General features: G+C 34.9%; 1 protein-coding gene across 1 annotated transcript; it reads left to right on the forward strand.

The window, feature by feature from the left end:
- Nucleotides 1-9209: 9209 nt before the first annotated feature.
- Nucleotides 9210-12649, forward strand: LOC112273628 (uncharacterized). Its single transcript, XM_024502598.2, has 8 exons — nucleotides 9210-10014; nucleotides 10530-10607; nucleotides 10789-10838; nucleotides 11160-11223; nucleotides 11518-11573; nucleotides 11852-11932; nucleotides 12100-12177; nucleotides 12396-12649. Exons 1-8 carry the CDS (start codon nucleotides 9225-9227, stop codon nucleotides 12549-12551), a joined length of 1353 nt encoding a protein of 450 aa, XP_024358366.1. The 5' UTR covers nucleotides 9210-9224; the 3' UTR covers nucleotides 12552-12649.
- The last annotated feature ends 8284 nt before the right edge of the window (nucleotides 12650-20933 follow it).

A 20933-nucleotide genomic window follows, 5' to 3' on the forward strand; every position in this document is an offset into this window, starting at 1 on the left:
GAATTAGATAATATTCACAATAAATATCAAAATTAAGATGTAATTACAATGTAAAAACCTTAGAATGTAAAAACCTTAGAGTTTAAAACAATCAAAATATTTGTCAATATACATCATGGACTCAAAAAAATCAATTAAAGTATTTGGAATAAAATCTGAAAGAACAATGCATGTCTTAAATTTTCAGTAGAGATCTTATTTTATTCTATTCTATTTTCTTTGCCTTTTTTATTTTTTATTTTTTATAATTAACATTGCATAAGTTATTAAATGATTGTTATTGAAATTGATAAGCAAGTGGAGGTTGATTCATCAGTACACACATTCCGTGTTTTTGTTCACCCAAAAATGCTCATACAGTAGAATTCATAACACATGCACTTGAGCTTATCTGTGTGCTATTCAACACATCCAACCTTACTATTGTACACACTATTATCTGAAAATATATAAAATAATGGAATATATATATATATATATATATATATAAGAACTAAATTATCATACATGAGCAGAATTATGTTCATATCACAAGAATGAGTAATTAAAAAAATTCATAAAGTTTTAAATGTCTTGTCTTTACTCTTCAAATGTATTGTATGATGTATTTATTTTATATTTTTATATTCTGTTTTATTCTCATACATACAAAAAAAAAAAAAAAAAAAAAAATGTTAGCTTTATTTGCATTACAAATAAAAGGAAACCCTACATTACTATTGTATGCCTTTTTGTACTTTATACAATCTCTATTTACCTATATACAATCTATCTCAAGTATGGACATAATTTTACAATCATAATAAAGGAAAAATAAATAAAATAAAATAAAATAAAATAAAGTTCACTTAATTCTAAATTTTTTTTTTGAGAAATTTTTATTACAATTTTAAGAATAATTCTAAGTTGAAAATTTATGTATATGTTTATGTTTATTTTTTAATTTTTTTAAAAATTTTCTATTTTAATTTGATAGTATTTTCATGCATGAATTTCATTTTGTCATTCATTTAATCTTATTTAAGGCATAGATAATTTTAAAACGTGTATAAAATATACAAATAATATGTCTTCACAAGTCTTTTATAACTATATATATATATATATATATATATTTTTTCTTCCACAAACTCTTGAAAGCTCAAACACCATTGGTTCTTCAATGTGCAGAACATTCTCACAGATTTGTCCAGTGAAGGATAACAAATGGCTTTTTTCACTGTGCGTTCTATCCATTTCTGTATTGTGATCCCAAAGTAACAAAATGAATTTATTTCTATGACATCATAGACATTAAAACTTGATATATATTCATACACACACACACACACACACATATATATATATATATATATATACACACACATATATATATATATATATATATATACACACACACACATATATATATATATATATATATACACACACACACATATATATATATATATATATATATACATACATGAATTTTCTTTGTATCCACAAGAATACATTTTTCAACCAATATATCCATCAAATTTTATTAAATAAATGATTTATCTTTTATATTTAGCTTTTTACAGTAGCAATACAATAGAAAATTCACAAATCTCTTTGTGTGTCATAAAAGTTAGAAAAATCATTCTAGAATTCTCAAATTTGAGTATGATTAGGATTATATCAAATCCATTCAAATAAATGTCAAATTGATTCACTTTTGTTCTAACCATCTTGTGTCATGTCATATATTCTTCACTAATTCAAAAGTCGACCTTCCTTGCCAATCCCTAAATTTTGTATTTTTAGAAATTTTTATTTTTATTTTTATGTACAATTGTATCATAAGTGCAGAATGGGTGGCCAAATTGATTGAGATTTTCTATTTTTTTATAACATGATCATGGAGAGTAAAATGTTGGAATGAAGTGAATGGGTAAGGTGGTTAGGATGTGGAATAGGATGGTAAGAGTAAAGGTGGGTTGATTTAAGATTTAAGTTACTAATCACCTATAATTATCATAGAACAATTTAGCATGTAATTCTACCATTCTTAGATAGTTGAAATGCTCAAGAAAGTGCTGTCAAGTATAATTTATTTGCTTATAGTATAACTTGCATTACTTTGCAAGTTTATTTATTGCTCAAACATACAAAATTCCTTAGAAGCGTAGTTTAAAGCATGTGAATACATAGAGGATAGTTATTGGTTATCTTTAAAAAAATATTAGCTTTAGTCTGTGTAAACATAAATAATTCATTTATTTATTTATTTATTACTATAGAATATTTACACCTATTTCTTGGAAAGTTCAAAGTTTGAATATAGAAAGCTATTTTGACTAAAATATATAGAATGAGATATTTGTAGAAAATATGTTGATTAGAAACAAAAATATTTCAACTTTTATATATCCATTTTTTCAAATGTTCAGTGGCATAGAAATTCATGAATGTACAAGCTTTGGAAAAATTGCAATTTAAATGGTCTAATTGCTTAAATGTGCAAAAAAAAAAATTGTGATTTATACAATTTCGTGTGAACTCACATGCTCAACGAATTTTATGGAATTCATGAGCAATACAAGTGAGACATATCTTTAAAAACATGCTCACATTGTGTTGAGAAAGCTATAGGTTTATTATACACTTACTACCACAATCCACAATAAGTATAGTGAGATGGATAAATATTAAAAAAGAAGAAAGTATAAAACAAAAAAAGAATATAGAAAATGAACAGGAGAATATAATTGTTTAATGTAAAATAATATATTATAAAAATTAAAGAGTAATCAAAACTTTATTTTAAAATAATTGATATATATATATATATATATATATATATATATATATACATATATAAATATATATACTATATTTTAGATTTTTCAAATATTTTGAAGTCTCAAATAAGTTTCTCTATCATATTTATTCTCAAAACCACATCATAATCTTTTATAACTACTTATGATATATATATATATATATATATATATTTTTTTTTAATTAAAATTTTCTTATATGTATATTTATACTTAATAAAGCTGACTCCTTCTTTGTATATTTCTCAATACATCATACAAGGTTGATTATGGTAGTAATATGTAAGATTGTTTTTGAATTTTTATTTATTTATGTGCGTGATTTAAATAATAAAACTTTCAGATAAATAAAACTCAATATGAAAATAAAAAATAAAAAAATTAATGTAACTAAATTTAAGTAAACATTGAATATTAAATTAAAATACTATATATATATATATTTAAATATTTAATATTTAATAGCTATTACAAAAAATGATATTCAACATTCTATCTATGAGAGTGAATAATGTGTAAGGCTTCACAAATGCTACCTGTGACATAATAATATTGAACTTGATGCTCAAGTTTTTGCTACAATAGAAAACATGAATAAGCTTTTTCAATACTATTAAAAAAAAAGGTACCTGAGAAGTATAAAAATTTTGAATAATGAGTGTACAATAATATTTAATACTAAATTAATAAAATAATAAATACATAAATATGTAAATATATATATATATATATATATATATATATATATTATTTTTTACATAATATATTATCATGAAAAATATATTAAATTAAATGATTATTTTACACGTTTGTAACTATTGAAATAACATGTATCAAAAAACAATGTCATTGAAAATTATAAGTTCAAGGTAGTAATAAAATAAAAATTAATTAAAAAATAAAAATTAAATTCATAATATTAGAGATATTATATTATTTTTATTATATTATAATATATAATATAAATTTATTATTTTAGAAATTAAAATGACCATTTTCAAATATTTATAAAATTGTAATCAAAATATCATTAAAAAGTCAAATGTTATGATTTATAGAAAAAAAAAATTAGTTTTGAAATTCTAATAAATAATTTTTTTTAAAAAATATTTTGAAAATAAATTGTCAAGATATATGATTTTAAAGCTATTTTAACTACTAGTAAAAATCCGTGCCAGTAGATAGTGCATTCTCTAGCATTGCCATCCATCTATTCTCTTATTCATCCATGCTCATCCATGTTTGGCCAATAAGGCTTTTTTAGGTCTTTATGTCATGCCTTAGTTTTTTTATATAATAAATAAGAACTTAAAGTTTAAAACATGCTTGTATCAAATACATGAATTAAATACACCAAAAAACTCTAAGAACTTAAAAAAAATTATATTCAAATATATTTAATGGTATATTGTTATATTTGACCATAATTTTTGTAGATAAATAAAAAAAATCCAGTATTTTAATATATATATATATATATATATATATATATATGTATATTTGTTGGAATAGCTCTTCTACATTACACACATTACTTGAGATAAAAGAATTTACAAATTTTCCAACATATTATTAAATTTTGAGAATCTACATGTTATTTTTTAATGGTCTTTTTAAATTAAAGCTTTATAGTGAAGTATAGATGTCTAAAATACAAAGATGTTGTATAACTCAGAAATTGAATGCAATTGTAAAATAAACTTAAAATATATTATGTATGTAATACAATGAAGAAGTTTGTTGATGATATTAATTTAAAGAGGAGTTGCTTAATATTGTTAAATTTCTTTTATTTCTATTTTTTGCTTACAAAAGCTCTTTTGACCCAAATGCATTAGCAACACTTGTCAAAGAAGACACTTATATTCCAGAATTATTCCAGAATCTTGTTTATACCTTAAATTGTTTATGATTTGTCAAAGTCAAAGACAAAGCAAAAAAATATATAACAAGATGTAGCAAAATTATCTATAGAGATTGGCCTAATTTATTTTTCACTCTTGTGATATTGTAGATTCTTTGGTGTTTATTTATGCAATTGTTTTTGGGCATGTTGAACTTGAACATGTAAAGCTTGCTACAACAAAAGAACAAGGGATGTCCATGCTAGTAACTTTTGTATTAAAATAGTAATGTGTTTATTTGCACATTGTCAAAATTTTAAAAAATAAAACTATATGTGATGTCTAATAGTCTCTGTATTTAATAATTAAAAGAATAAAGACTACTACATAACGGCATATTTAAAATTCTTTTTGTCTCCATTGCTAAAATTTTTTATTAAATAAAGAGATTCTTTTTTAACAAAGTTGTCAATTCAAAAAAAATTCTTAATCAACTATAGTACTAAAATTCTCAGATATTTCTTATTGTAATATGTTTTTTAAAAATTTAAAAATTCTTCAAAAAATATACTTTAAAAAATACACATTATGTTGCACATAAACATACACTGCAAAACTCACATTAAATCTTTTTAATCAACAATTCACACACTATTATCAATAAAAACTACATCTTTTCAAGCAGTCACATTTTGAAATAAGAAAGAGAATTCTGCGAGTACTACTACAAATAATATTCACATCTAAGTTAATACTAAATTGATGCTCCAAAAGAAAAGCAATGACTCACAAACACAAAGCTAGTATAGCTGTGTAAGTATGTTTATATATATATATATATATATATATATTCATTCATTCATTCATTCATGACTGGTGCACCCAAATTGTCATAGGTGGCCCTCTTAGATTAATCCAAAGAAGCATAAGCTCTCTTTGGGTCAGTGATAAAAAGGTCCCATTCTATCAACATTCACTGCTTTTTCAGTTGTTGAAAAAGGTTCTGAAAATGATTCACCACAAAAGTAAACCACACTACCACTCCCCCAAAATTTCTTAGTTACTCCCCCAAATCCAAAAAGAAGAATCAGAAGCTGAAAGAAAGAAAATCCCACTAAAGAATCAATCTAAGTGCTGCGTAAAAACCACATGGTTTTAAATTCTTCATACATAAATCTACTCAAACAAATTTACTATAGTACTAAAAGGCACCATGGATGGGAGGTGGATAACCATGAAACAGCCAACGAAAACATGTTGTCGTCGTTGATTTTCATCACTGAAAAAACCCAAAGCATAACAAGGGTAAGCTTCTCATTCTGTACAATCTTGTGCGAAAAAAAACACAGAGCTCACACATCATGGCCGATGTAACAAAACACATGCTCGGCAATGCCGTCGATGCGGGATCAATGTGAGCTTTTGCGGTGCAGGCGAAGCAGTCAAAGCTTGAAGAAGACGAAGAGGAAGAGGAGGAAGAAGAAGAAGAAGAAGATCCACGATGCGTCGAGCACGAAAACCATGCTTGCTTTGTGGCTTTTATTTTTATTTTTATATATAATAAAATTATTATTATTATTATTATTATTTGTTTTTTGTTTTCTGGAGGTGGGGCCATGTGTGCAGTGTGCTCGACAATCTCAGAATCACATCACAACACCGTGAAGAGCAGGTGTTCTGTCTACTGTCTTCTGCCCCTTGTAGGTTGCACGTCTAGATGCACCAACATCATCAACAACAACAACAACAGAACCTGGGGCTGAAACGATCGGAAGGTGCTCGATGTGGGAGAAGTGGATGTCGATCACAGTCTGAGCGAAATCGAGGCCATTTACTTTCGAAGCGTGCAGATGTGTGACTAGTAGACTTGATCTCGTCCACTTGGAACACTGTGGCCTCAGATAATCGACTCGGTAAATGAAGGACAAAAGTTCCTTTGTTGGTGTAAAGCGGACGCCATAACGCATCATCTTCACGCCTACTAGACAGAAAAATTTAAAAAAATCTAAAAAAAACTCATGATTGGCATGGTGTAAATTTGCGAGCTGAGAGCGAGATGGAGGTTTCAGAATCGGGTGTGGGTGATTTGATGTGCTTTGCGTTGAAAATAGTTGGTCTGTGGGGTATATCTCTTCCCCACCTTTTTCAGTGGTGTAGCCCCAACCTGCCGTGGAATTATCCGAATCATGGATCCTCCCGAAGCTACAGTGAAAAGACAAGATGAATCTGTTGGTCATGTTTTTCGGATGGTGCTCGGCTGCACACCACCCATCGCACTTGGACCCGTTCCGGATCACCACATCATCCCCATCCTGCTGCTTGCGCTTGCCGTAGCTTTGCAGGGTGCTTTGCCTGTGTTAAGGTCAATGGCAGCGACACCCGAGAATAACAATAAAAAGCTTCGTTTCCATCTTCACGTCAGTGTTGGGATTCTACAAGGCCTTGACCCAAGATACAGGTCGTAGCTCAACATCTTAGCTCCAGTCTCCAAGGTTCAAGAATCGTTTCTTCTCACCCGAAACAGCTGAATCATAAGTCCGCACTGATTCTTCCAGTCAACATTAATAATCTAGCACAAATAGAGATTTGTTCCTTTCCTGAAGCATGTTTCAACTCCCTCTGGACTCCGCTGAAATGGGGTCCATGCTTCAAAGACGCGTTACAGTGGTGCAGCTTAACATGGGAACGTTTCTTGAGTTTCATAGAAGAAGATGAAGAAGAAGAAACAGACGAAGGATGAACTGTGGAGGATCTGGTTCAATTTGGATGGGACCTTCCAACGCTGCTCCTTCGGTGATATGCGTGTAAATGGTGGCAGGTCTGATGATAATATTTTGCTGTGCATGACTAAACCTTCTGTATTTCATGTAAGGCGACGCTGAATAGCTCGTTCCGTGTGTTGTGTTTGGGCACTAGATCATGCTCATCTACATCAATGGATCTTCGGAATCACCCGTGAATTTAAGTGAATGCAGGTGTAATTGAAAGGAAGTAGGTGTATACCACGTCCATATCCTTGCAGCGTTTTATTAATTGGCGGCCAGGTTTTTGCATTACTTCAAATATGATGTACGAGACAAAATCGAAGAGAGATCGAAATGAAAAGCACGAAGTGTGGCGCAAATTCGATGAATCCTTCAGAGGGGAGAAGTTGGCCTGATGAGTCCTTCAGACTGACATGGGATGTTCAAAAGATTGTCTGCCTATCAACAATGAGACACACCACAACTAAGCAGCAGGCCGTGAAGTCGAAATTTTCGTGAACCAATGCTTGACACGGGAATTGGGCACATCAGGATAATAAATAAACATACTATTCTCTTCAAGTTTCGATTCGAAGCAACTCTTCGTCCCGGGAACTTTTCTACGCGCTTGACTTGGAGACAACCTCTACATTCTTAATGAATTCACAGATCGCCTTCACGTGTAGACCAAAGTGAAAAGTCCACAGAAAAGAAAATATCAAATGCTGATATAACTGATTTCGTCTTCACCTCTCCTTGCACTATTGACTAGAAGCTAGCCCTGCTCCACTGTTCCATTCATTGCGTTAAACAGTGACTGCAGTGGAAGGAAATCGAATGTTTACAGCAGATGACGAGGAGCAGGTTTTGAGCGAGTGATGGCAAAAGTTGGAAAATTTCAACTAGCATCTGAGCTCACGTAACGAAGCCCATCAGAAGCCAACAATTGCTTCGGAAAAAGCTTCTCATTCTCATTAAATCTCGGTCAAGCGACAATCTCTCTCACACTAGCCAGGTTTACCTATGCCACGAACTCATAAACGAACTCATTAAGGAGAGTTAACGAGACACAGCAGTTGGGAATAGTGAGGGAGCTATCTGAGACCATAGTGTCCACTTTCTGTCATTAAATCTGGTGTTGAATCTCATACAATAGAAAGAGCTCATCGGTTTGGTTCATAATATTTTCCAGAGCATGTAGGCAAGCAAGGAGCACAGAAACCATGATTAGTTTCAGTATGCGTCTCTTTTTATTGAAGAAATTTATTTTATTTATCTGTTCAGTGGATACCTCATTGGAGCTGCTACCAGTGCCTTCAAGCAATCAAATCACATCCACAATTTCCGCGCGGATTCAGCTACACAATTCAGATTCCCATGAAAACTGCTTGAATGTTCACTCCATTGACATCTACAACGATATGAAGAATGGATGAAGTGCGACTCGCACTCCAGCGCGAGTGGGCAAATGATGGAGAAGATAGTCATGGATAGCACAAAGTGGCCCTGCAAATAGAGACTGATTCGGAGACTGCAAAGATTAACGTGGTCTTTGCGAAAAGAAACTCAGCCATTGCTTCAGACCTGGGGTGGCAATAACTGAAGGAGGGTTCTCATGAATCCAGACCTCAATTCGCTGTACAGTGAGCTCAGTGTAGTTTCTCTCCGCATTGAAAGTTTATTGCTTCGAGGTTGGGGAGATATCCGAGAACGTAATCTTGAACGCTAATTCGGTCGCGTGAAATCTGTTGCGAAGCAGCCAATGGTTGCGAAGCTGACAGGCCCCATCCACTTGGAAGCGGGATGATCGACACGACTTCGTTTTTCGGTGGATGAATCCGAATGCTGGTTGTTGGCGATGTTGGGATTGCGGGCTTGCGAATAGGGTTGGCATGAGCCAGGTCCCACAAACGTCTTTCCTTCTCGTCCAAGGCCTGACGAACGAAACCCGGAGCTTTTTTGGCTTAATGTGCTCGTGTGAGCGATCCCTGGAGCAGCATTCGACGATGGAGGTCCTACTCCAGCCTGCTCCTGTGCGAGCTTCGACAGCTTTCCTTTCAAATGGCGAGGCCGCTGAATCGAGCCATAGGTTTTCAACGCTGTCTTCGTCACGGACACTTTGTGTAGAACGGAGGTCCGGTGTTGGAAATGGTGCAAGCTGGAGGTTTGATGTGCCTCCTCAGTCCTGCAGGAAGGTTTCTGCAGGATTTGTTGGTATTAGCGAGCGTGTTGAGCCTGATTCGCAGATGGGTTCGTTGCCTCGCACCAGGGTTTGGGACTCAAAGGTTTCGAAATGGAGTCAAATGGGTCGGAAACAAGGTCGGAGTCTTCATGTTGTCTGTGCAGCAGAGAGTGACGGAGAGACGACCAGGAGTAAGCTCGGGAGTATCATAAAAAATAAGCAGAGGATTCTGGAATCGCAATTGAGGGGAATGGCGGAAGGAGAACTGGAGTCGAAATTGGCACTGACGAAAGCGGTGATGAAGCCGTATAACCTTCTTGATACCATTGCACAGCAGATTATGGAGGGGCGCACTTCCGTTGTTGTTGAAGCTGCCCGCTTATCACCCTCAGAAACGCCTGAAATGCTTGCAGAGCGTTGTGTGAAATACGTGGAATGGGGTAAGTTATATTTGTGAATCTATTTGTGAATTGGCCCGTTGATTGTTGTAGAATTGTCCAGAATGACGCATTAGTCCTGTGCTCGCTCTGGGTTTAAGAGACATGTCGTTCGGTTCGTGTCTATCTGTCGAGTTTGTTGTGTTGCCAAACGCCCACTATTCTTCAAGGAAATGAAATTGTATTGACGAGAGGTAGAGTGCATATTTAGGGTATTAATTATGAACACCTGCTTTTCAATAGGTATTATGCACTGTTGTATAGGGTACAACTCTTCTTTGCAACTTTTCTAGCGAATCGGTTGTTCATTCACTGTAATCTGCAGGGTAAAACAGGATCCTATATGAAAACCCTTTCACAATACAATGCGTGGTCATTGATTTTTTGAGTCGAATCTCTCGTAGCCTCCCGTAAACAGAGTACCACGTCGCAACACTCTCTTGTGTTTAGGGTTTCTTTTTCTTTTCGATCAGATGAATGATGAAGACATTGACAAACTGCACTGTTCCTGTGAATAGGAGCTACCGCTATATCAGTCTGTACCGATGAGGAAAGCTCTCCAAACGGTTTGGCAGACTTGACTGCAGTATGTCAAGGTATGGCCACTTTTCTGTTTTACATCACTATTTTGCAATTCAAATCACTCACTCAGAGGTTGCCTTCAATCATTGCCTAAATTACCGAAGCTATAATTCTTCGAATTCAACTTTTTGGAAATGCGGATGTTTCTTTCTGCTTTAGAAATTAACCAGAGAACACCGTATTTTCTTCTTGCAGCTGTCACAGTACCTGTTCTACGGAGGGATTGGATCATCCACCCATTGCAGGTAAGGATCTGCATTTTGTAAGAGCACATGTTTTCCAGGAAGCCCAGTACGATGAAAATCATCTGAATGAGATGGCCGTTCTTTAGTATTTTTTGGAGATGGAATGGAATACCAGCACTCAGTTGATCGGATAGATGGTCAATTTTCACGAAATCAGCGGATTGTAATCTGACTGAAAGCAGTTGGAGGCTTTGCATTTTCAGATGATAAATTCGATTTCATTGTGACCTAGCGCCTTCTACTCAATATGTTGCGATTACAAGCACTCTAGCGCAACATGATGATAATTGTGAAATTGATAGGTGGCCTTGTAATTTACAGATTGCGGACACATGTGAGGCAGGTGCCACTGCCCTGACAACAGTTTATTCTATTCTTAGCAAAGGTGACAATCAAGACTTTTCCGTACAAACTATGTGGTTGCAACTGGATCTTCAGAAGGGGTAGTGGACGAAGTTTAAAAGTGCATTTAGAAACAGAATATTCGACCGTTTTTGACCTGAAACAAGGAAACCTTTGAGTGAGGGATTGTAATGATGAGCCACTCTTACAAGGACGGGGACAATTCTGAATGCACTAAGCTGACGACCTTGCATATTGTTTCACATCTACACATCTATGTTTGAGGAAGTGATCTACGCAATAGAAGTTGACATTTTGTGCTCCATATCTTCTGCAGGATTGCCAGCTATCTTGAACTACGCAGTCTCGCTGGGTCTCGATGCTGTCGTTGAGGTCAGGGTTCTCACCATTCATCTCATTTCTAATTACAGATGTTATGGTGATTGATCGGTGTGCACAGTCTGTTAAACCATGCATATTTGCGAGGACTTTTGGGAATTTGAACAACACTCTTGAATTCATGGCTATCTTGAGGGTTTTTTCTTCTCAAAAACGGTGGAGAGAGATGCTGAGGATGTTGTATTTACAAACAGGGGGTCATAATTTTGATAAATGTATTACAATTTTGAAGCAACTTTGAATAGTCACACGCAAATGATGGACACTGTCAGGTCATAAACATGAAGGAGTTGCAGGAAGTTGCAACACTTGGAATACCCATCTATGGCATCAACCTCTCTGTCGGCCTTGCGGTATGTGTTCCTTTGCACGACTACATGAACTATTTGTACTTTCTTCCTCGTGACATTTTAATCTCATCCTAGACGACTTCAGCAGGACAATTGTGAAATTTTTATTTACATGTCAACTTTGGGATCTTTTAGAACATCAGAGTTCTTACATGAATCTTCATCAACAGATATCCATGCCGTCAATAAGACAAGATATTTCTAAGTCATTGATTGGGGAGATCCCTTTTGGAGCTTCATCCATGGTGGTAAGTCTCCTTGCCAAGTCTTGTGAGAAGTTTGTAGCCACTACTAATGCACTCTTGAGTGGAGTGACTCACACAAATCTCTTTCAACTTATTCTCTTCTTGGTTACAAACTTTATGCTTTCCTCCCGTCGGAATGACGTTCTAAGTCGTTAATTCGTGCTCTTTGTGATTTTAGTTATCTGGATGGTTTTGTCTTAAATTTTCTGGCACTCGTTTAGGGCGTTTACTCCATCGAAGAGGCGAGAACAATGAAGATAGCGGGTGCTGATGCCGTGTATATCAAGCACGAGGTTTTACATGGTCCACAAGCGACTGAGAAGAATGCCCAAGTTTTTCTAGAAAACCTGCGGGAAGCTATGTCTGGCGACGACTAGTAGTATGGCTTTTGTTGTTGAACTGAGTCCCATGTACACTTCTGCTCCTGTATTGGCTATTGAATGTTATTTGAGCGTGAAAATTTTCATTTCCTTTACTTTTGAACTCTTCTTCAGGCATTGCCATTCTTCGCATTAGTGGAGACTTGGATGGTGTTTGTCGACTGTTTTCTCAAGTAATTAGTCGAACAGACTGTGTTGCAGTGGCAGCTCTATTGTTGAAGACTGAATGGAATTTCGTGGCATCGACAATTCCAGAGTTATTTGGTGACGAATCACAGCATTGTCATGCAGGATGATCTAGTTGGCTCATCATTGATGAACATGTCTAACTCTTCATGAACACATCCATCTGAACTGTTGGCACAGAATCGTATGTGGCGATCTTGACCAACCTTTTCTGTTGTTTCTTCCTCCCTGTAATTGAACTTTATTGTAAGCTCCCTGTGGTGGTTGTTTCCAAGGAGGCATTTAACGAACCTGAGATGTTCGGGTCAGCCTAGGATAGTTTGTTTAATCATTGAAACATATGCTGCAAAAGTTGAACTAAACTGCTTAGTGCACTAAAGATATATCACTCGTTTCTTGTCTTCTGATAGAATAACCCGTGATGTGGAGCCATTATCAGTAACAACCGCTTGAGGCTTAAGAGGTTCACATCATGTTTTAAGGAAAGATGCTACAAGTCCCATCCTGTCGAAGGAACAATGTCACTACAATCAGGACAAGAGAACAGTGCATTTTAGTCCTCATTAATAATTATCATAATGATAGACTTATTGCTTTGCTCTCAATTTTATTTGTTTTTGGTCTTAGTGATGGATTTTTCCATCATTCTTTGTTTGCTCTAATTTTATTTATTTAATTATTTATATTATTATTTGGTGCCAGATGTTAAATTTGTTGATTTCTGTTAGGTGAATGTAGGTTTTGGTTGTACATTTTTGTTTTCACCATTCTTGATTATATTTATTTTGGACTTGTTGAAAGTTGTTTTATTCATTTGCTAGTCTATGCCATTTATATTTATTTTGTAGACATATTTGTTTTTGTATGAAAATGTGTAGAGCAATTTGTTACATGTATCTTGCAAATTTTTACATGCTATAGAATTAAGTCATGTTTGTTTTGTTGTTATTATGGTATTCTGGTTTATTTAATTTATGTTTTTAATTAAATTTGTGTTTGGTTTAATCACCAAAAAGTTTAGGATATTAATTCTACATAATATATATATTTTTTTAAAATTTTTCCACCCAATCTGTCACGTGGTCTTGCAATCTGCTTATTAATTTAAATATGACATGGATTTTTATTGCAATCTACAAATCCCTGTCTCTGTAAAAAAACAAGCATCAAAGTTTGGAACCCACAAAACTCTTTATGCCACTCATGTTTGTGAACATCTACAAATTCAAATACTACCAAAAGCTGAGGTTTGGTTTGTGAAATTTCCTCACATGTGACAACAACCTCATGTGTAAACTTTTATGCATCCCATAAGTGTGGAAGCTTAGCTCTTGTGATCATTGCAAAATTGCTTGAAATTTTGTTCTACAATCAGTTTTTTGAATTTAATTTCATCACCCTTCTATTCTATGTTGTTTCAATGTTAGTTGATGCAATGTTCATCTTACAGAATATGTTCTGTAATTAACAAGTTTGTTCTGTAATCAATGTGGTTGAGTCATTGATGCAGTTGTACTAGCTTAGAAAAATTATTACAAAAGGGGTTTTTGAGATGTAGAATCATAGGTGCTTGCAACCCATTCTATTGTTATGTTCTCATGTTAATTGAATACGTATTTGAGCAGCATTTGGGTCCATTGTTGCAGCATTTATGTCAACAACTTTTAGAGTTGTGGTGACTAATTTGTGTAATTGTTGTAGATTTTTTTGGAGGTTTGGGCTGAGTTCCGATAATTTCTCCATCATAATTGTGACTTTTGTTGTATCTAAGATTTTGTCCCAAGTTGGAATACCCAATTGTGTTTTGAGTTCTTATATTGTCATTTTGAGATTGTGTAATTGTTTCCAATGTTGTGGAAGTAAGGTTATTGGGATTCTACCTAGTATTCCATTGTTTCCAAATCTTTGTCTTTTTACAATTGGATTATTATACCAAAAATCATTAAAACACTTGTACTTGTATCCTTCAACTTGAAAATTATCACACCATCTTTACAATCTTGGCCCTTTTTTTGAGATGTGAGCCATTGTAGTTTATATATCAAACAATTTTGTTGGTGATATTGGATGGATTTATAGTTCCTACAACCATTGTTTATATGCAACTATTGATTCAATTAAAATGTATTGTAATAGACTTTATCTAGATGTAATATTAGCAATGATTACATTCCAAGCTCATTGTTTAGATTTTGAGGATTCCATTTGCAAGGTAGTTGATGTTTATAATTGCAAATGTTATACATAGGTAGTTGTTATACTAACTTTAGTGGCAGTATGTTACAACTAACGACATTATTTGATTATCTAGAAATTTGTTTAGCCACATCTATTATTTTGCGCAAAAAGATAATATATATATAAATTAATCATTGTTGAAGTAAAATATGTAAATCTTGTTAGAACTAATTACATAATATGGAGTCATTGATTGGTGTTTCTAATTTATCCAATATTTTCTTGAATCAATTATAAAAGACATCTATTGATTTGTTTAGGTGTTGTCTAACTACCTGTCATAGACATTTACATGTAAACTAATAATTACCTATACGATTTAGATAAAAGTAAGTAAATATAGATTAATTCTATAATATCTTCTATAAAAACTTCATAGAAGCTTTATTGACATTGCTTTGACTTTATAGGTGTCTTTAATTGACTTTTTAGATTAAAAGCATGGTCAACAAGTTGGCCATGTGCCACACATGTTGGTAGCTTGATGTCATGGACAAGAACTCGATAAAAAAATAATTCAAACAAGTGAGCATTCACTCAAAGAGAGGTAACAAAATATATAAGTATATATATTGAAAGAGAAACTGGAATGGCTATTGCCAAAAGACAAGAAAACTAGAGACCCTTGAAACTAGACTAGAAGCAAGAAAGGAGTTGACAAGAGTGAAGAAGCCTTCACTCTTGTCTCTATATATACTATCTAACTAGGGGCTACGTGGCGACGTTCTATAGGACCTCCAATGTGTGTTGACTTTATAGGACACATGCCTTGACTTACAAGGCAAGTTTTTCTACGTGTGGGCCACATAGTTAGCTTGATCTTCAAGCTAACAACATGTGTGGCACATGGCCAACTTGTTGACCACGTTTCTAATCCAAAAAGTCAATTAAAGACACCTATGAAGTCAAAGCAGTATCTAGAAAGTTTCTAGGAAGCTTCCATATTAAATATTATAGAATTAACTTACTTTTATTTACTTTTACTTACTTCTACCTATTTCTATATGTGATTATTAGCTTACATGATTATGGCCGTGACATTACCCCCCTTCTAGAGACGAGTTCCACGAGGAGCGGTCATCATATGTTGAGGAAATCTATGATGCGACGAATTGTATTCGCCACATATTCTGATCTCTATTCTCTTCGAAGATGATTGATAGGGCCTCTCAACCATCGGTAGTGTCCCATACCAGGGCGGGAAGACCACCCAGTTATTTGATCATTGTTGAGGCCTTCGTAACTTCCTTCGAATAGAATATTTCGAACACCATCAGGAGTTGTTCCTACCTCTAGCAAAATCACCAAACATCGGGAGTCCCTTCCCAAATCGTGATACCAAACGGGTTGTATCTCACCATCTATTCGAGGAAGAACATGTCGTTTTTGAAGATCTTCATCTCGATTGCGTCGTCTTGAAGGTTGTGACAATCGTAATGTCTCATCCGGTAAGTCAGCAAATGAAGGCTCTTGAGTTGAATCCGCTGGTTGTTGGTTCTCCATCTCCTGAGCACCACTACTACAACGAAGCTACGAACAAGAATTGAAAGCAGAATGTTATCTTGCCTAAATGTTGTTTCTTTTATAAAGAAGGTTTTCATCTTGATTTTGATGGATATCGTCGATGAAAAGCCTCCACTGCCTTTGCTGCATTTGCAAGATTCTTCATTGGCTCCCATGTGCGTTCACTAATACCATATCCGCGCCAATGGACAAGATATTCTATTTTATTTCGGCGCCGCCTTAAATCTAACACTTCTTCTACTTCAAACTCTTCATTATTGTTCACTTCTATAGGAGGAGGTGGAGCTTGTCGTCTTCTTCGTATGTCCACTGTCTTGTATGGTTCAAGAAGACACACGTGGAATATTGGATGGATTTTCATTATCTTCGGTAGATGTAAACGATATGCAACTGGTTTGATTTGTGCAGAAATAGAAAATGGTCCCAGCCTTCGATAGTCCAACTTGTCGCAAGGACGAGTGGTCTTGACATTACGACGAAGTAGCCATACGTTATCACCCACGTTGAGTTGTGGTTGCTCCTTACGATATAGATCTGCGTTTATCTTTTGTCGTTCTTGAGCTTCCTTCAATTGCGCCTTCATTATTGCATGTAACTCTGACAACCGATTTGCCATATCTTCTGCTGCAGGATTATCAACTTTTGAAAAATCAAAAGCATCAAGTCGTGGATGATAGCCATCATTGTCAAAGAAAGGTGTTTGTTGCGTGGAGGAATGTATTGTATTATTATAAGCAAACTCTGCCAATAGCAGAAGGATTGTCCAATCACCTTGTTGGTAGTTGATGGTACACCTTAAATACTGCTCCAAGACTTGATTTACGCGCTCTGTTTGTCCATCAGTTTGAGGATGGAAAGCCGAAGATAGCTTTATGTCCACTTTTAAAATCTTGAAAAGGGTCCTCCAGAATCTCGACACAAATTGAGTTCCCCTATCCGATATGATATCTTTAGGTAATCCATGATAGCGATAGATGTTATCAATGAAAAGCTTAGCTGTTTCTTCACCTGTGATAGATTTTGTATATGACACAAAATAAGCCATCTTGGTGAAACGATCTACTATCACAAATATAGAATCATAAGATCTTGAGCTTGGAAGATCTATGATGAAATCCATAGAAACAGAAGACCATGGTTGTTTTGGTATAGGTAATGGCTGAAGAAGTCCGTAAGGTCAATGACGAGGAGTTTTTGATCTTGAACAAATATTACGTGATTGTACAAAGTCTTTGACTGACTTCCACATTTGAGGCTACCAAAAATCTCTTGATATGAGTTCCAAAGTCTTATTATATCCAAAGTGTCCTGTTGCTGAAAAATCATGACGTGCTTGAAGAACACGTAAACGTGCTTCTCCTTCTGGAACATATAGGCGTCCTTCAAAATGTAATAGATTATTCTTGAACTCGAACTTAGAAGAATCATGAGACTTGGAAGAATTATTCTCAATATCATGAATAAGAGGGTCTGAGGACATACTGGACTGGATTTGCTTGAGAAAAGTTGAATCAACAGCCAATGTTGATTTCATTGCTCGGAGATGTAATTGCTCCGGTTTCAAGAGGACCGTTCTTTGTTGCTCAAAAGCTGCATCTCCTTCTTTTGGTGCAAAATAAGAACGTCTAGACAAGGCATCGGACAAACCTTGTTGTTTTCCTGGCCGATAAGTGATAATGAACTCGAATCTTGATAAAGACATACTCCAACGAGCTTGACGACGATTCAACACGCGTACTGACATGAAATACTCGAGGTTCTTGTGATCTGTATACACAGTGACTGGACTAGAAGCGCCTTCTAAATAATGACGCCATTCTTGAAAAGAATCCATGATCGCAAGAAGTTCTTTATCGTGGATCTCATAATTGATCTCGGCTGCTGAGAATTTTCTTGAATGAAAAGCTATCGGATGAAGTTTGTCATCTGTTCCCATTTGTGATAAAATTGCACCCAAGGCAAAATTTGATGCATCTGTTTCCACAAAAAATGCCTTGGAAAAGTCAACACGATATAAGACTGGTGCAGAGACAAACGATGTCTTCAAGGCTTCAAATGCTGCTTCCGCTTTTTGATTCCATTGGAATTTATTTCTACTAGTCAAGCGTGTAAGTGGAGCTGCAACTCGTGAGAAATCTTTGATGAAGATCCGATAGTAATTGGCAAATCCCAAGAAACATTGGACATCTCTTATTGTCCTTGGAATCTTCCAATCCATGATTGTTTGGACTTTCTTAGAATCCATCATGAGACCATCATTTGAAATGATGTATCCTAAAAAGTCAACTTGAGTAGTGTGAAATATATACTTTTCCATCTTGGCGTACAATCCTGCATCTCTAAGTTTTTGTAATACTTGACGAACATGTATTTCATGTTCTTCGACATTCTTAGAATAGATCAGGATATCGTCTAGGTAGCAGACGACAAAATTGTCTAAGAATTCACGAAATACATCATTCATGAGATGTTGAAAAGGAGCTGGTACATTCGTGAGTCCAAAAGGCATGACATTATATTCAAAATGTCTGTACCTGGTTTGAAACGCAGTCTTCCATTCATCTCCTTCCTTGATTCGTACTAGATTATATGCTCCTCTTAGATCTATTTTTGTATAAATCTTAGCTTGATTCAACTGGTCAAGGAGTCCTGATATCAAAGGTAATGGATACCTGTTCTTGATTGTGATCTTGTTGAGTCCTCGATAGTCAACACACATTCGCAAAGATCCATCTTTTTTCTTTACGAATAGAATTGGAGCTTCTGCTGGAAATTTTGAATGGCATATGAAATTCTTCGCTAAATTCTCGTCAATATATGTCTTGAGTTCAGCCAACTCATCTTGCGATAAACTGTAAATTGGTCCAAATGGTGGCTAAGTTCCTTCCTTGAGGTCGATTGAACAATCATATGGGCAATGCTCAGGAAGAATATCTGCATTCTTTTTCTCAAAAACGTCTTGATAATCCTGATATTGACTTGGAATGCTACTTGAAGTCTTTACGCTTTCAGAAATAGGTGCAGCATAAATAGCAAAAGTTGATCCTTCTTTTGCTGCATGTATAAATGCTTTTGCACCTATAAGTATAGATTTTACTATACTAGACTTATAACTTTTTACTTGGTTGGTAGAACTATTAATAATGCTTTGGAAAAAGTCAAGTTTACGAGAATTCCAATCTATTCGAGGATTATATTTTTCTAGCCAGGATAAACCTAAAATAACTAGATTGGACGGGTATTTAATTATGTTAAAAGCTATGTAGCTAACATGACTGTTATTGTTACTTTTATAGGGCGAGTTTCATGAGTGACATCTCCAAAAGACAAAGGACGGCCATCAATGACTTCTACATTTACGGGTTTAGTTTTCTGTACAAAAGGTATTTTATGAATTTTAACAAATTTTTCATCTAAAAAACACGCTGAGGCTCCCGAATCTAATAAAGCAAAGGCTTTGTAATTCTTAGGTCCTAAATATAATTCTATTATAAAACAAGAAGAGGTTTCTGAGGAGAGGATAGGACCTTCATTAGGAATTGTACAAGGTTCCAGCTACACGGTCCCTATTGTAGTTGGACGAATCCATTTTCCGACATGTTGTCTTTTTTGACCGCCGTACCCCTCATTTTATAGTTACGTTGTTTCTTTGGACAATATTGAGCAGTGTGCTTAGGTTCTCCACAGTATAAACATAATCCTTCTTGATGACGACAAATCTTTTCTTGCTCAGTTAGGAGTTTAAAACGTACCGCGTCAATTTGCATGTCTTCTACTTTCGAATGTACGTTTGGCGAAGATGCTGATGTTGCCATTGAGTAATAACGTTGAGGTTCCTGTGTACCACTCTCGGATCGAAATTCAAAAAGTCGATTGTCACATTTTATCGCAAAATCGATTGCTTGACTCAAAGTTTGAGGATCAGATAAGTTGAGCATCAATTTCTTTACTTCGTATTGCAATCCATAAAGAAATTGACTGATGAGTGCAGCATCATCTCACTTGATGTCAATTGCAAGTTGTCAAAATTATGAAGCATACATTGTTACTGAGCGGTTTCCTTGTCGCAGAAGTCGGATCTTGTTTGTTGCGACACGAGTTGCATCGTGTTCACCATACATAGATCAAAATTCTGCCAAAAAAGCTTCCAAATTGTCCAATATTGGATTTCGTTGTTCAAGAAAAGACGAAAACCACGATAATGCAGAACCAGAAAGTAGAGTGCCAATAAACCTGACTTGTGATCCTGGAGTTGGATAGCTTTGCGGTTGAAGTTCAATTGCCAATTGTACTTGATTGATGAACCCTCGAAACTTAGATCTCGTACCATCAAATTTCTCGGGTAAGGCAATTCTTAGTTCTCTAGTGCTTACAGGGTGTTGTACAATTGGAGAAGGAGTGTGATTTGGTGCAGATGTTGAAGCAGCTCCG

The sequence above is a fragment of the Physcomitrium patens genome, chromosome 20, assembly GCF_059467195.1.
Source record: "Physcomitrium patens ecotype Gransden chromosome 20, ASM5946719v1, whole genome shotgun sequence".
NCBI lineage: Eukaryota > Viridiplantae > Streptophyta > Bryopsida > Funariales > Funariaceae > Physcomitrium > Physcomitrium patens.

Bases quoted from the DNA above. Each gene is read 5' to 3' on its own strand.
- LOC112273628 (XM_024502598.2), top strand. From the start codon at position 9,225: ATGAATCCGAATGCTGGTTGTTGGCGATGTTGGGATTGCGGGCTTGCG. The intron at 10,608-10,788 runs GTATGGCCACTT...TTCTTCTTGCAG, and splicing joins CTTGACTGCAGTATGTCAAG to CTGTCACAGTACCTGTTCTA. The intron at 11,574-11,851 runs GTCAGGGTTCTC...GGACACTGTCAG, and splicing joins GTCTCGATGCTGTCGTTGAG to GTCATAAACATGAAGGAGTT.